Here is a 12,385-nt window from a genome sequence, read left to right on the forward strand (position 1 = left end):
TCACAGACGCCCTGCCATAACACTGCCTTAATATATTACCTGCACTGAAGCCCGTTTGAAGTGAGGTGTTTCAGTGCTGCACCGGTCTCCTCCCACAGTCCAAAGGTGTGCTGGGTTGGCTGATTGGCGTCTCTGAATTAGCCCAGTACTTGTGTGAGTGTGGCTGTGTGAGTGTGTGCGCCCTGTGGTGAGTTGGTGCCCCCCAGGGTTGGTTCCCGCCCAGGGTTGGTTCCCGCACAGGGTTGGTTTCTGCTCAGGGTTCGTTCCCACCTGCGCCCATTGTTCCTGGATAGGCAATTCTATATTATTCTATTATAAATTTATACTTAGTTACATCAAAGGCATTTCGGTAGCTTGCAAACCCTACAGACTATTTACAAGGTAATAAAACTCTTACATACATGTGTCACGTGGGTATTATGGGCATGCGGGGTTTTGTTTATATCCTGGTGCCTTTGGTACGTCAGCCGGGATCGTGGGACTAATTAATTGCCTTGACAATTGCGGCGCTGGAACAATGTTTGGGATTGGTTGGGAAAGTGAAGGGGGAGGATCGCATTAGAGAAAAGGCACCCTGGAAGAAAGGAAAGGGGGGAACCGGAGGAGACACCGGAAAAAGGCGCACCAGGGAGTGGACAGAAGGGGAACCGGAGGAGACACCGGAAAAAGGCGCACCAGAGAGTGGACAGCAGAGACCCGGAGGCGAGACCGGAAAAAGGCGCACCGGAGAGTGGACAGAAGAGACCCGGAGGAGACACCGGAAAAAGGCGCACCAGAGAGTGGACAGAAGAGACCCGGAGGAGACACCGGAAAAAGGCGCACCAGAGAGTGGACAGAAGAGACCCGGAGGAGACACCGGAAAAAGGCGCACCAGAGAGTGGACAGAAGAGACCCGGAGGAGACACCGGAAAAAGGCGCACCGGAGAGTGGACAGGGGAGCCGATACTGGAGAGCGGAGCACCCCGAGTGGCGATCGCGTCTCGAGACGCTCTGGCGGGGAAGGAGTCGCTGGGACGCCGGAGCGGGGGAGAGTAACTGGGCATTCCCCCCCGCAGCGAGTTAAGTGAAAACTCTGTTCGCTTAGACAGAGCCAAATATCGGGTCGGCGTCGGATCTGGGGTCTGGTTTAGGCTGATGTAGTGGCGGGTGTTCGAAACCAGGTTATCAATCCTCCCTGTAGTGGATACCGTGATAGGGTGTCGTTTGTAGTGGGTGTGTACGGGTGTTTCGATTTGTGTGTGTGATTATTGCGGTGCCCTGTGGGGGTGATAAGTGTGCGGTAGTGTGCCTTTGTCGCGATACTCTCGGTATCCCTATACGGCGATTGTGGGTCGTGCTGTGGTAGAATCTGTTTGCTCGCCTTGTGTTTGTGTCACCCTTATAGGCTGGGGCGGACGGAACCGGGCTTGTGGGGATCATCTGTTGCACGGACATCGCCTGGCCCCGCTGATCTGATAGTGGGCCCTGAACGGACTAAATTTTTATGACGTTTTTGTATGCTATCGGCTAGCCTCGGCATTTTAAAGTGTGTTTTTATTCTTTGTAAAATAAATTGGTAAAATACAAACCATCGGGTGTTTGGGTGTCTGTGGAGCGACTCATACCAGCACAACCAGTCTGAACCAACTTGGAGGGTCCTGGTGCCCTATGGTAACATCAGGTGGCGTAGTCGGGGCTTATAAGGTTTATTGGGGGCTTTATGGTTAGGTTAACCATTGGGTTAAAATAGGGCTAATAAATGCCCCTGTTGCCTTAAGTGTGGCGTTTGGCCCACGTGACGTAATTGTGACACGTAAATGCGTGTGCAGATTTGTCTCGAATTGAAAATGTCACAGCAGCCAGGAGACCAAAGCTGGCAGCTCTGTGAACCTCTGAAATATATGTAAATAAGCGGGAAACCTTTTCCTGCCACTGAATTCGCTTTAATTAGTGTGTCATTCAGGCCACACACTGGTTTGTGTTAAATTTGCTAGACAAAAAATAAAGATCAGGCTAAATAAAGATGCTGTTCAACCAAATAGTTACTTCAGCATTAGTTTAAATACACGAACTCTTGCCCATAGGTGGAAATTAGCGGGAGAACATTTCAAACTGGATTTAAGGAAGCACTTCTTTACACAGCGTGTAGTCAGAGTATGGAATAGCCTTCCTGATAATGTAGTGCAAGCTGAATCCTTGGGTTCCTTTAAATCAGAGCTAGATAAGATTTTAACGATTCTGAGCTATTAGTTTAGTTCTCCCCAAGTGAGCTTGATGGGCCGAATGGCCTCCTCTCGTTTGTATAGTTCTTATGTTCTTATGTAAGATGCGACTCAGAAATGCCTGATTGATTCGGTGTCCAAAGCCTGTGAGATACTGGCACCATATCCAAGGGGCCCCATCGCGGGGACCCAGATAAACAGCTTTTGGAAATGGATTCATGCATTTCATCTAACTCAGGACAGAAAATCACCTCCAGACATCCAGACAGGACATTAGGGGCCGTGCTGCATTTAACCGTAAGCTTGTTAAGGTATAGAGGCCTTCATAAATGTCGAGGTTTGCAAGAACAATGAGTAAGTCCTCTTTGAAAGCTGCCAGCTGGGAAAGTATGTTGGATTATTGAACAAGACGTACAGTAATAACTGCTTAAACAAGCTGATTTATCAGTCTGTTTTATAATAATACACTCGTCCTTCCTGAATAACCCCTCACCCTGTTGAATACAGTGATCTGATGCCCATTGCTAATGTATGGCGTGCAGCACTTGATACTCACAGGATGCTAATTCATTGCATGGAGATTTCGGTTCACTTACATTTTCTTCATATTGTGTGCGGTAAGTGCAATAACCAGAGGAAACCTGGTAATCTACTCAAATATGTCTAGGTCTGATTTAGAGTCAAGGCAAGAGAAAATGTTATTTACTGATTTTCAAAATGTTCTCTCATCGGTAACACTTTACCCGAGGAAGCACAAATAATGTAGTATTATGCTGTTACTTATAAATTAATAAACCACAAACTAAGTCTTATTCAGCAGCTTGATTTTGTCCGTAAATATGGCCGCTGCACACGCTGCATCTAACCGCTGCTGTCGTGGATTTTTAAAGGTCGCCGGCAGGAAACGGCAACATCACGTTCATCTCAAACGGGAAAGTGCTGAACTTCAGCGGCGCGATATCTGTTCCTGCAAAATATATTGATAATTTATGGCTCATAAAATTGTTTTTATTATGAAAGAACGCAAATGACTGCTAATGACAAACTTGAATAAAATGAAGTTTTCCGTTAAAACGGAGTAATCATGGTATTTTATATCGCGCATAGATCCGCTTTCTTATAATTTAATTCTGATCCTATTTTATTTAGTAATCTGTGTTTTGTCTCCACCTAGTGGCGGCCCTGAAACGTACACATTGTTTCCGGAATGATCGTGTCCAGTGGATGTAAGAAATATAGCAGCAGCTTGATAGAGAGACATTATAACTGACTACAGTCACTGTATAGAATGTGCAATAGATAATGAATCAAATGGTGGATTGTCAATGGATGTCTGTGTATATTTTTACACGTTTGTTAATAATAATGCATGCAGATAAATTGTGTGGCTTTTGCCAGCCGGGCGTGGGAGGGGTTCAGTATCTATCTGTGTATCAATTTATAAGTCAGACAGATAAGTGGGGGCAGAGGAGTAAGGGTGCATGGGCACGTGCCCCTTCTATCCTACGGGGGAGCAACCAGATCTTTTACAGTGGGGTGGGGGTGGCAAGGGTGCCTGGGCACCTGCCCGTTCTGTCCGAAGGGGGCATAACCAGACCTTTTACAGTGGCGTGGGGGTGTCAAGGCTACCTGGGCACCTGCCCTTTCTGTCTAACGGGGGAGGAACCAGACCTTTTACAAGTGGGGTGGGGGTGGCAAGGCTGCCTGGGTACCTGCCCCTTCTGTACGATGGGGGAGCAACCAGACCTTTTACAGTGGGGTGGGGGTGGCAAGGCTACCTGGGCACCTGCCCCTTCTGTACGACGGGGGAGTAACCAGACCTTTTACAATTGGGGTGGGGGTGGCAAGGGTGTCTGGGCACCTGCCCGTTCTGTCCGACGGGGGCATAAAAAGACCTTTTACAGTGGGGTGGGGGTGGCAAGGCTGCCTGGGCACCTGCCCGTTCTGTCTGACGGGGGCAAAACCAGACCGTTTTCAGTGGGGTGGGGGTGGCAAGGCTGTCTGGGCACCTGCCCGTTCTGTCTGACGGGGGCAAAACCAGACCGTTTTCAGTGGGGTGGGGGTGGCAAGGCTGCCTGGGCACCTGCCCGTTCTGTCTGACGGGGGCAAAACCAGACCGTTTTCAGTGGGGTGGGGGTGGCAAGGCTGCCTGGGCACCTGCCCGTTCTGTCTGACGGGGGCATAACCAAACCTTTTACAGTGGGGTGGGGGTGGCAAGGGTGTTTGGGCACCTGCCCGTTCTGTCTGACGGGGGCAAAACCAGACCTTTTACAGTGGGGTGGGGGTGGCAAGGGTGTTTGGGCACCTGCCCGTTCTGTCTGACGGGGGCAAAACCAGACCTTTTACAGTGGGGTGGGGGGTGGCAAGGGTGTTTGGGCACCTGCCCGTTCTGTCTGACGGGGGCATAACCAAACCTTTTACAGTGGGGTGGGGGTGGCAAGGCTGCCTGGGCACCTGCCCCTTCTGTACAACGGGGGAGTAACCAGACCTTTTACAATTGGGGTGGGGGTGGCAAGGGTGTCTGGGCACCTGCCCGTTCTGTCCGACGGGGGCATAAAAAGACCTTTTACAGTGGGGTGGGGGGTGGCAAGACTGCCTGGGCACCTGCCCGTTCTGTCTGACGGGGGCAAAACCAGACCGTTTTCAGTGGGGTGGGGGTGGCAAGGCTGCCTGGCACCTGCCCGTTCTGTCTGACGGGGGCATAACCAAACCTTTTACAGTGGGGTGGGGGTGGCAAGGGTGTTTGGGCACCTGCCCGTTCTGTCTGACGGGGGCTAAACCAGACCTTTTACAGTGGGGTGGGGGTGTCAAGGGTGTTTGGGCACCTGCCCGTTCTGTCTGACGGGGGCATAACCAGACCTTTTACAGTGGGGTGGGGGTGGCAAGGCTGCCTGGGCACCTGCCCGTTCTGTCTGACGGGGGCAAAACCAGACCGTTTTCAGTGGGGTGGGGGTGGCAAGGCTGCCTGGGCACCTGCCCGTTCTGTCTGACGGGGGCAAAACCAGACCGTTTTCAGTGGGGTGGGGGTGGCAAGGCTGCCTGGGCACCTGCCCGTTCTGTCTGACGGGGGCATAACCAAACCTTTTACAGTGGGGTGGGGGTGGCAAGGGTGTTTGGGCACCTGCCCGTTTCTGTCTGACGGGGGCAAAACCAGACCTTTTACAGTGGGGTGGGGGTGGCAAGGGTGTTTGGGCACCTGCCCGTTCAGTCTGACGGGGGCATAACCAGACCTTTTACAGTGGGGTGGGGGTGGCAAGGCTGCCTGGGCACCTGCCCCTTCTGTACAACGGGGGAGTAACCAGACCTTTTACAATTGGGGTGGGGGTGGCAAGGGTGTCTGGGCACCTGCCCGTTCTGTCCGACGGGGGCATAAAAAGACCTTTTACAGTGGGGTGGGGGTGGCAAGGCTGCCTGGGCACCTGCCAGTTCTGTCTGACGGGGGCATAACCAAACCTTTTACAGTGGGGTGGGGGTGGCAAGGGTGTTTGGGCACCTGCCCGTTCTGTCTGACGGGGGCTAAACCAGACCTTTTACAGTGGGGTGGGGGTGGCAAGGGTGTTTGGGCACCTGCCCGTTCAGTCTGACGGGGGCATAACCAGACCTTTTACAGTGGGGTGGGGGGTGGCAAGGCTGCCTGGGCACCTGACCCTTCTGTCCTACGGGGGAGTAACCAGACCTTTTACAGTGGGGTGGGGGTGGCAAGGCTGCCTGGGCACCTGCCCGTTCTGTCTGACGGGGGCATAACCAAACCTTTTACAGTGGGGTGGGGGTGGCAAGGGTGTTTGGGCACCTGCCCGTTCTGTCTGACGGGGGCAAAACCAGACCTTTTACAGTGGGGGTGGGGGTGGCAAGGGTGTTTGGGCACCTGCCCGTTCTGTCTGACGGGGGCATAACCAGACCTTTTACAGTGGGGTGGGGGTGGTAAGGGTGTTTGGGCACCTGCCCGTTCTGTCTGACGGGGGCAAAACCAGACCTTTTACAGTGGGGTGGGGGTGGCAAGGGTGTTTGGGCACCTGCCCGTTCTGTCTGACGGGGGCATAACCAGACCTTTTCAGTGGGGTGGGGGTGGAAATGCTGCCTGAGCACCTGCCCATTCTGTCAGACGGGGGGGCAACCAGACCTTTTACAGTGTGGTGGGGGGGGGGGGGTAAGGGACCCTGGGCACCTGCCCGTTCTGTCTGACGGGGGCAAAACCAGACCTTTTACAGTGTGGTGGGGGTGGCAAGGGTGTTTGGGCACCTGCCCGTTCTGTCTGACGGGGGTATAACCAGACCTTTTACAGTGGGGTGGGGGCGGCAAGGCTGCCTGGGCATCTGCCCGTTCTGTCTGACGGGGGCACAACCAGACCTCTTACAGTGGGGTGGGGGTGGCAAGGCTGCCTGGGCACCTGCCCGTTGTCTGACGGGGGAGCAACCAGACTTATTACTGGGGGGTGGGGGTGGCAAGGGTGTCTGGGTAGCTGCCCCTTGTGTCCGACGGGGGAGCAACCAGACCTATTACTGGGGGGTGGGGGTGGCAAGGGTGTTAATTATTTAACAAAAGAAATTTCTTTATTTATTGAAATATATTAATAATAATTTTATTTACTTTAATCCACTGAAGAAGGATAGTAACAGGACATAATTATATTTTCCAGTTTTTGTCTCTAGTTAAATGATTATTATGCATTGATTGACAGTCATTGTGTTAATTATGTTCAGCCGCAGTAATACAGTGAATTTAACTTAATCCATCAGAGGTTTCATTATGTTACTCAGTTATGCTTTGGGTGACGCTGAAGCAGGACATTAATAGGACAGAACAGAAAGCCTTTATTGTCACTGTACAGGGAGGAAATACAGTAAATGGACATAAATATATAATATATAAAATGTACATATACAGGAGAAGGGGATAGCCCCCCCCCCCCCCCCCCCCCCCCCGATCAGGATTACATTTACATTTAATTACATTTTAGTCAGAGAAAAAAACGTATTAAACTATATTTTTCATGTTTATTCAGCTCACTGAACACAGTCATTTATTTTTTGTCAAACATACAGTACTGTGCAAAGGTCTTAGTCAGTCCAAAGAAATGTTTAAAGCTGTTTATCTGGGTAGCAAGTGTACTTTGGCTTAGAACAAAAAACACAATTTAACATTAGAACGTGTGCAAATTAAGAGTAACACAATAAAAACTAGTAATAATTTCTTATGTTTTCTAAAAAGTTACTGATATCTAGTTGGACGGCTAGATGAACACCGCTTCAGTTCCCAAACTTCTCCTCAGGGGCACCTCAGTCGTTCCATGATTTTGTTAAATTTCCCCAACAGCTCAATTAAATAATTAAATATATTGGTTTAAAAAGTCAGTGAGAGATTGACTAGCTGTATGAGGTGTGTTAGTGGCCAAGTCAAAAAATACATGGCTGCACTGGACGGTCGCTGCAAATACTGGGATGATTTTAGCAGAGGTTCTGAAATGGCGAAGCTGACACACTTTGACAGGCATCATATCATAGTTTTATACCAACAGGAGGATAATCTAAACATCATTTTCTTTGCCTGCCTGAGACTTTTGCACAGTTCTGTACATTTCAGAGTAAAAAGGATTATAAAGGTAAAAAAGCAGAGATTTTACCTTTTTGTAGGAGAACCAGCAACACGTCAGAGTGACACTGAGGAGTTTCTATAAACCCGAAACCCTGGATAGAGGGACTCAGTGAATGAGGAGGTGAATCTGTGCAGGGGGGTCAGTCCATCAGAGGAGACTCTGTAGAAGGACAGAGCACCAGCCCCCCAGTCCAGATACACTCCTACTCTGCGGGAGCCTGAGGGCTCTATGGGTATGAGAGTCTGTTTATCATTGTGCCAGACAGAGTGTCTGTGAGGAGAGCAGTACAGACACCATGACTTGTTATTGGCTCCAAGCCCACAGTCCCTCCCTCCTTTCCTCCTGATCCCTTTATAAGTCACTCCTATCAGGACTACACGTCCATCCCACTCAGCCTCCCAGTAACAGCGGCCAGTCAGACTCTCTCTGCACAGAACTTGGGAGCAGCTGTCAAATCTCTCTAGATGATCAGGATATGGCCGCTCTGCCCCCCACCCATGTGTCACCTTCCTGTTCCCCCCCTGACAGAGACAGGAGTCTGTTTGCTGTGTTGGGGTCCAGCGTCAGCTGGCAGGAGTCTGTAGGCAGGAGGAAGAATTATTAATCCCATCAGGCCGCCTGTACTTTATGTTTCTGTACGATATAAAAACAGCACAGCTTCCCCTAACGAAGCCGGAACTGAAGTTTATGAAACATAAAGCGGGCGCGCGACGGCGGCGGGAAGAGCCGCCAAAATGGGGCGCGAGCTAAAGTAACAGCTTAATTAATTTAATTAAAAAATGACAAAGCAGCGACATTCATCAGACATATTCATCACAAGCATATTTACCACAAAACGGCACCAGAGATCAATACTAAAGTCAGTGTCTTTCCTTCAAACCGCTAATTCCGGCGCATCCGGCTCGAAAATGGCCATCAATAACAGAATATTTAAGTAATATTATTACACGTTTAAAGTGATATTTAATAAACATTTGGATCTGGATTCTGATATAAACGATAATTCCGGCACAGATCGTGCGCGCATCATAAAAAACAGGAAGGTTTTCATTAATTCAGAAAAATATTGCCTCTGAAAAACGGGATTATTATCTCATTAATTCGGAAAAACAGAATTAATTTTTCCCAGATGAATGCAATACGCTTCCATAGAGAACCGCTTACCGCGCGCGTGACTGTAGATGCTGCGCTGCTGCCGCGAGGCGTGAGCCCCGCATCTCGCGCACGCACGCGGCCCGCTCTAGTCTGTTAACATGGGCGCCGAAATGAAATTTGATATTTTCCGCCGCACATCCAGTGTGTCCTGGGCGCTAATTTCTTTAGCACCGTGGATCAGGAGAACTTTTTAATATTCACGAGTGAAGCCCTACACGATTGGCTGGCTGATTAATATTTATGAGAGGGGCACTACCTCATTGGCCAGTTAACATCGACTTGTGCTGCCTGTTTCTTCTACCTAAAGCAGGGGTGTCCAATCCAGTCCTGGGGGGCCGGTGCCCTGTGTAGCAAAGTTCTTTCCCTGTTCCACCATAAATAATTCAGCTCAAGAGCTGTGTGGTTATTAGCACAAGGAGATGAATCAGGTGTGTTAAATGAGGGAAACCCAAAAATGTGCAGGACTCTGGCCCTCCAGGACTGGATTTGGGCTCCCCTGGAATCCCTCAGGGATTCAGTGACCAATCAGTAATATTCTCTCATGAATTTAAGGAATGTTCCAGAACCACCCTGTAAAAATGCAAATTCACATTTTGCACTTGAGGAGAGAGTCCGGTCTCACTGCCTACAGGTGCCTCCTTAGGACAATACTAACGAATCTCACACAGAAAACACATACACTCACGGCATCCGCAAAAAGAACAAATGCAAAGGATTCTTTTTTTGTGAAATTAAAGATGTATAACTAATTCAGAATATATGTAACCATCCTACACTCCCACACAAACACCAAGATAATACAAGCAACTATAAAGCATTAGTAAAAAATATTTTTAAAAACGATTAAATGAATTCATAGTGTTTTTGGTGATGATTCTGATTTTTTGTTTCGCGTTTGGATGTTGTCTAAAATGACATGAAACTCACCTAAACACAAACATGGAAATCCATCTACACACAGTGCAAAAAGCCACACTCATCACAACAATTGTGTGAATACAACCATAACATAGTATTCATGGTATTATTAATAAAAACAACAACATGCAAAGACACTTACATTTCTGTAAGCCTGGTCTGGTCCTGCACTCTCCACCGTAATCCACACTACAGGAGAAGCAGAATGACATAGTACTACTGCTGTATCCATTTATTAATTGGTGCCTCTTCTTCACATACATGCATAAGTATCTGTAGCGTGTCAGACACACACTCTGTACTCACTTCAGCTTCTCCAGTTTACAGCTGGGATCCTCCAGTACAGCATAGAGCAGCTTCACTCCTGAGTCTCCTGGGTGATTGTAGCTCAGGTCCAGCTCTCTCAGGTGTGATGGGTTTGACCTCAGAGCTGATGCCAGGGAAGAACAGCCTTCTTCTGTGACTCTACAGCCTGACAGTCTGCAGAAAGATGGAAAAAAAATCCACAATAAATAAGATCACCTGACCATTACAAGCATTACTTTTAAGCAAAAGTGACTCCTCTAATAAATATTTCAATAATCACGCAAAATTAACATCTTTTGAACATTTTATAAGAACCTACACTTCTCAGAAGAAAAACCAGATCCAGTTGATATAGAATCATTTAAAAATAATCTAGACTTACCCATATTAACCAATGAAACAGCAGATGCCCTTGATGCCAGAGGTGGAGATTTCAGGTCCAGAGAGTACAAATCCAGATCAAGATTTTGTTTCAACCAACCAGTTGAATATAAAGTACCACAGTCAGAGACTCAACTGGTTTGTTGAAACAAAATCTTGGTCTGGATTTGTACTCCTTACACCTGAACGCTCCACCTCTGCTTGATGCACCATTAACATCAGAAGAACTCCATAAGGTCCTCAACCAAATGCCTAACAACCAATCGCCAGACCGGATGGTTACCCTGCAGAAATGTATAGGCCATTACAGTGTTATTGAAACCTGATAAAGACCCAACACAACCCTCCAGTTACCCGCCATTACAGTGTTATTGAAACCTGATAAAGACCAAACACAACCCTCCAGTTACCCGCCATTACAGTGTTATTGAAACCTGATAAAGACCAAACACAGCCCTCCAGTTACCGGCCATTACAGTGTTATTGAGACCTGATAAAGACCCAACACAACCCTCCAGTTACCGGCCATTACAGTGTTATTGAGACCTGATAAAGACCCAACACAACCCTCCAGTTACCCGCCACTCTCATTAATGAATAACTTGAAAATCATTACAAAAGCTCTCGCCACCCAGTTACAGACAGTCATTCCTACTATAATCCATCCTGATCAGACAGATTTCATCAAGACAAGACAATTATTATTTAATTTAGTCTAGACTGCTCAGCATACCCACACTAAAACCATGATTACATCATTAGATGCAGAAACTGCATCTGACAGTCAGTTGGACATTCCTCTTTAATACATTGCATAGATTTGGCTTCGGAGAATCGTTCACCCACTGGGTTAAAATACTGTACACCTCAGCCAAAGCTACAGTGTCACAGATGGGATGACATCACCTGCATTCACACTCCGACGGGGAAGACGGCCTGCATGCCCACTCTCTCCTTCACTGTTTGCCATCTTCATAGAAACAATTGTGGCAGCAATACGACAGAACAGTGAAATAAATGGAATTCATACTAATAACAACACAAAATTAATCTCTATGCAGATGGTATCTTGCTGTTTTTACGAAACCCTCAATATATGAAATTTTAATTTTATTAATACCTTTTCAAAATATATCAAACTACACAATAAACTTGAAAAAAAACCCATAATATTCTCACTGTCTGAAGATGCCTGGGAATCAGCTGATCAGGATGGTCCATTTCACACTGGAAATATCCGGTACTTGGGTATCTACATCTCCCACAGGCTGTCTGACTTGGTTACCCTCAACTACACCCCCTTACTCAAAACAATAGATGAGTCTCCCACTTGAATCAATAAAAATAAAATTACTCGTCCAGAATAATTTCAGAAAAATTCTTTCAAACTCAACTCATTAATGTCACATTTTTGCTGGAAAAACAAAAGCGCAACATCAATCTGTCACGGGAGACGGCAGCGATCGCGGGCAGAGCGGCGATCGTGCGGGCAGGCGAGTAAGAAGCAGGCAGACAGCCGAGAATCAGGGCAAACGAGGGGTTTAATCTCAAAGACGAGGGCACGAACATCGACTGACATCAATGACAGACAAGGAAAACTGGGGAGACCAGGACTTAAATGCACAGGACTGATTAAAAGCAAACGGACACAGCTGGGTGCGATCCGGGAAACACACGTGGGTAAGCAGGGGGCGTGGCACACAGGAGGAGCGGACGAGCCGGGCATGACACAAACATTCCACATTACAGAAAAATAAATCTTAAGGTGGATTACAAGCTCATTTTTCTTAATTATTACTTAGCAAATCAACTGCAAGACTTAACTAAATGG

At 47.9% G+C, this 12,385-nt stretch overlaps 1 protein-coding gene and 1 long non-coding RNA gene across 7 annotated transcripts in view; both read right to left on the reverse strand.

The window, feature by feature from the left end:
* Positions 1 to 4,111: 4,111 nt before the first annotated feature.
* On the reverse strand, positions 4,112 to 4,972 carry LOC125725249 (uncharacterized). Of its 2 annotated transcripts, none has more exons than XR_007387386.1 (3): positions 4,879 to 4,972; positions 4,211 to 4,284; positions 4,112 to 4,136 (listed from the first exon to the last, which is right to left on the reverse strand). It is a non-coding gene; the product is annotated as an uncharacterized LOC125725249 (long non-coding RNA). The 2 variants fall into 2 exon arrangements; XR_007387385.1 differs by lacking the exon at positions 4,879 to 4,972 and adding an exon at positions 4,582 to 4,763.
* Positions 4,973 to 7,394: 2,422 nt separating this feature from the next.
* Positions 7,395 to 12,385, reverse strand: part of LOC125725217 (NACHT, LRR and PYD domains-containing protein 3-like) — a 457,448-nt gene continuing 452,457 nt past the window's right edge. For all 5 annotated transcript variants that reach the window (XM_049001944.1, XM_049001941.1, XM_049001939.1 and 2 more), the window contains 3 exons: positions 10,174 to 10,347; positions 10,010 to 10,056; positions 7,395 to 8,372 (listed from right to left, as the gene is read on the reverse strand). In XM_049001944.1, coding sequence (XP_048857901.1) covers positions 8,263 to 8,372; positions 10,010 to 10,056; positions 10,174 to 10,347 — 331 coding nt within the window. In that variant the 3' untranslated portion in view covers positions 7,395 to 8,262. The remainder of the gene's footprint in view (positions 8,373 to 10,009; positions 10,057 to 10,173; positions 10,348 to 12,385) is intronic.

Source organism: Brienomyrus brachyistius, unplaced genomic scaffold (genome assembly GCF_023856365.1).
Source record: "Brienomyrus brachyistius isolate T26 unplaced genomic scaffold, BBRACH_0.4 scaffold63, whole genome shotgun sequence".
NCBI lineage: Eukaryota > Metazoa > Chordata > Actinopteri > Osteoglossiformes > Mormyridae > Brienomyrus > Brienomyrus brachyistius.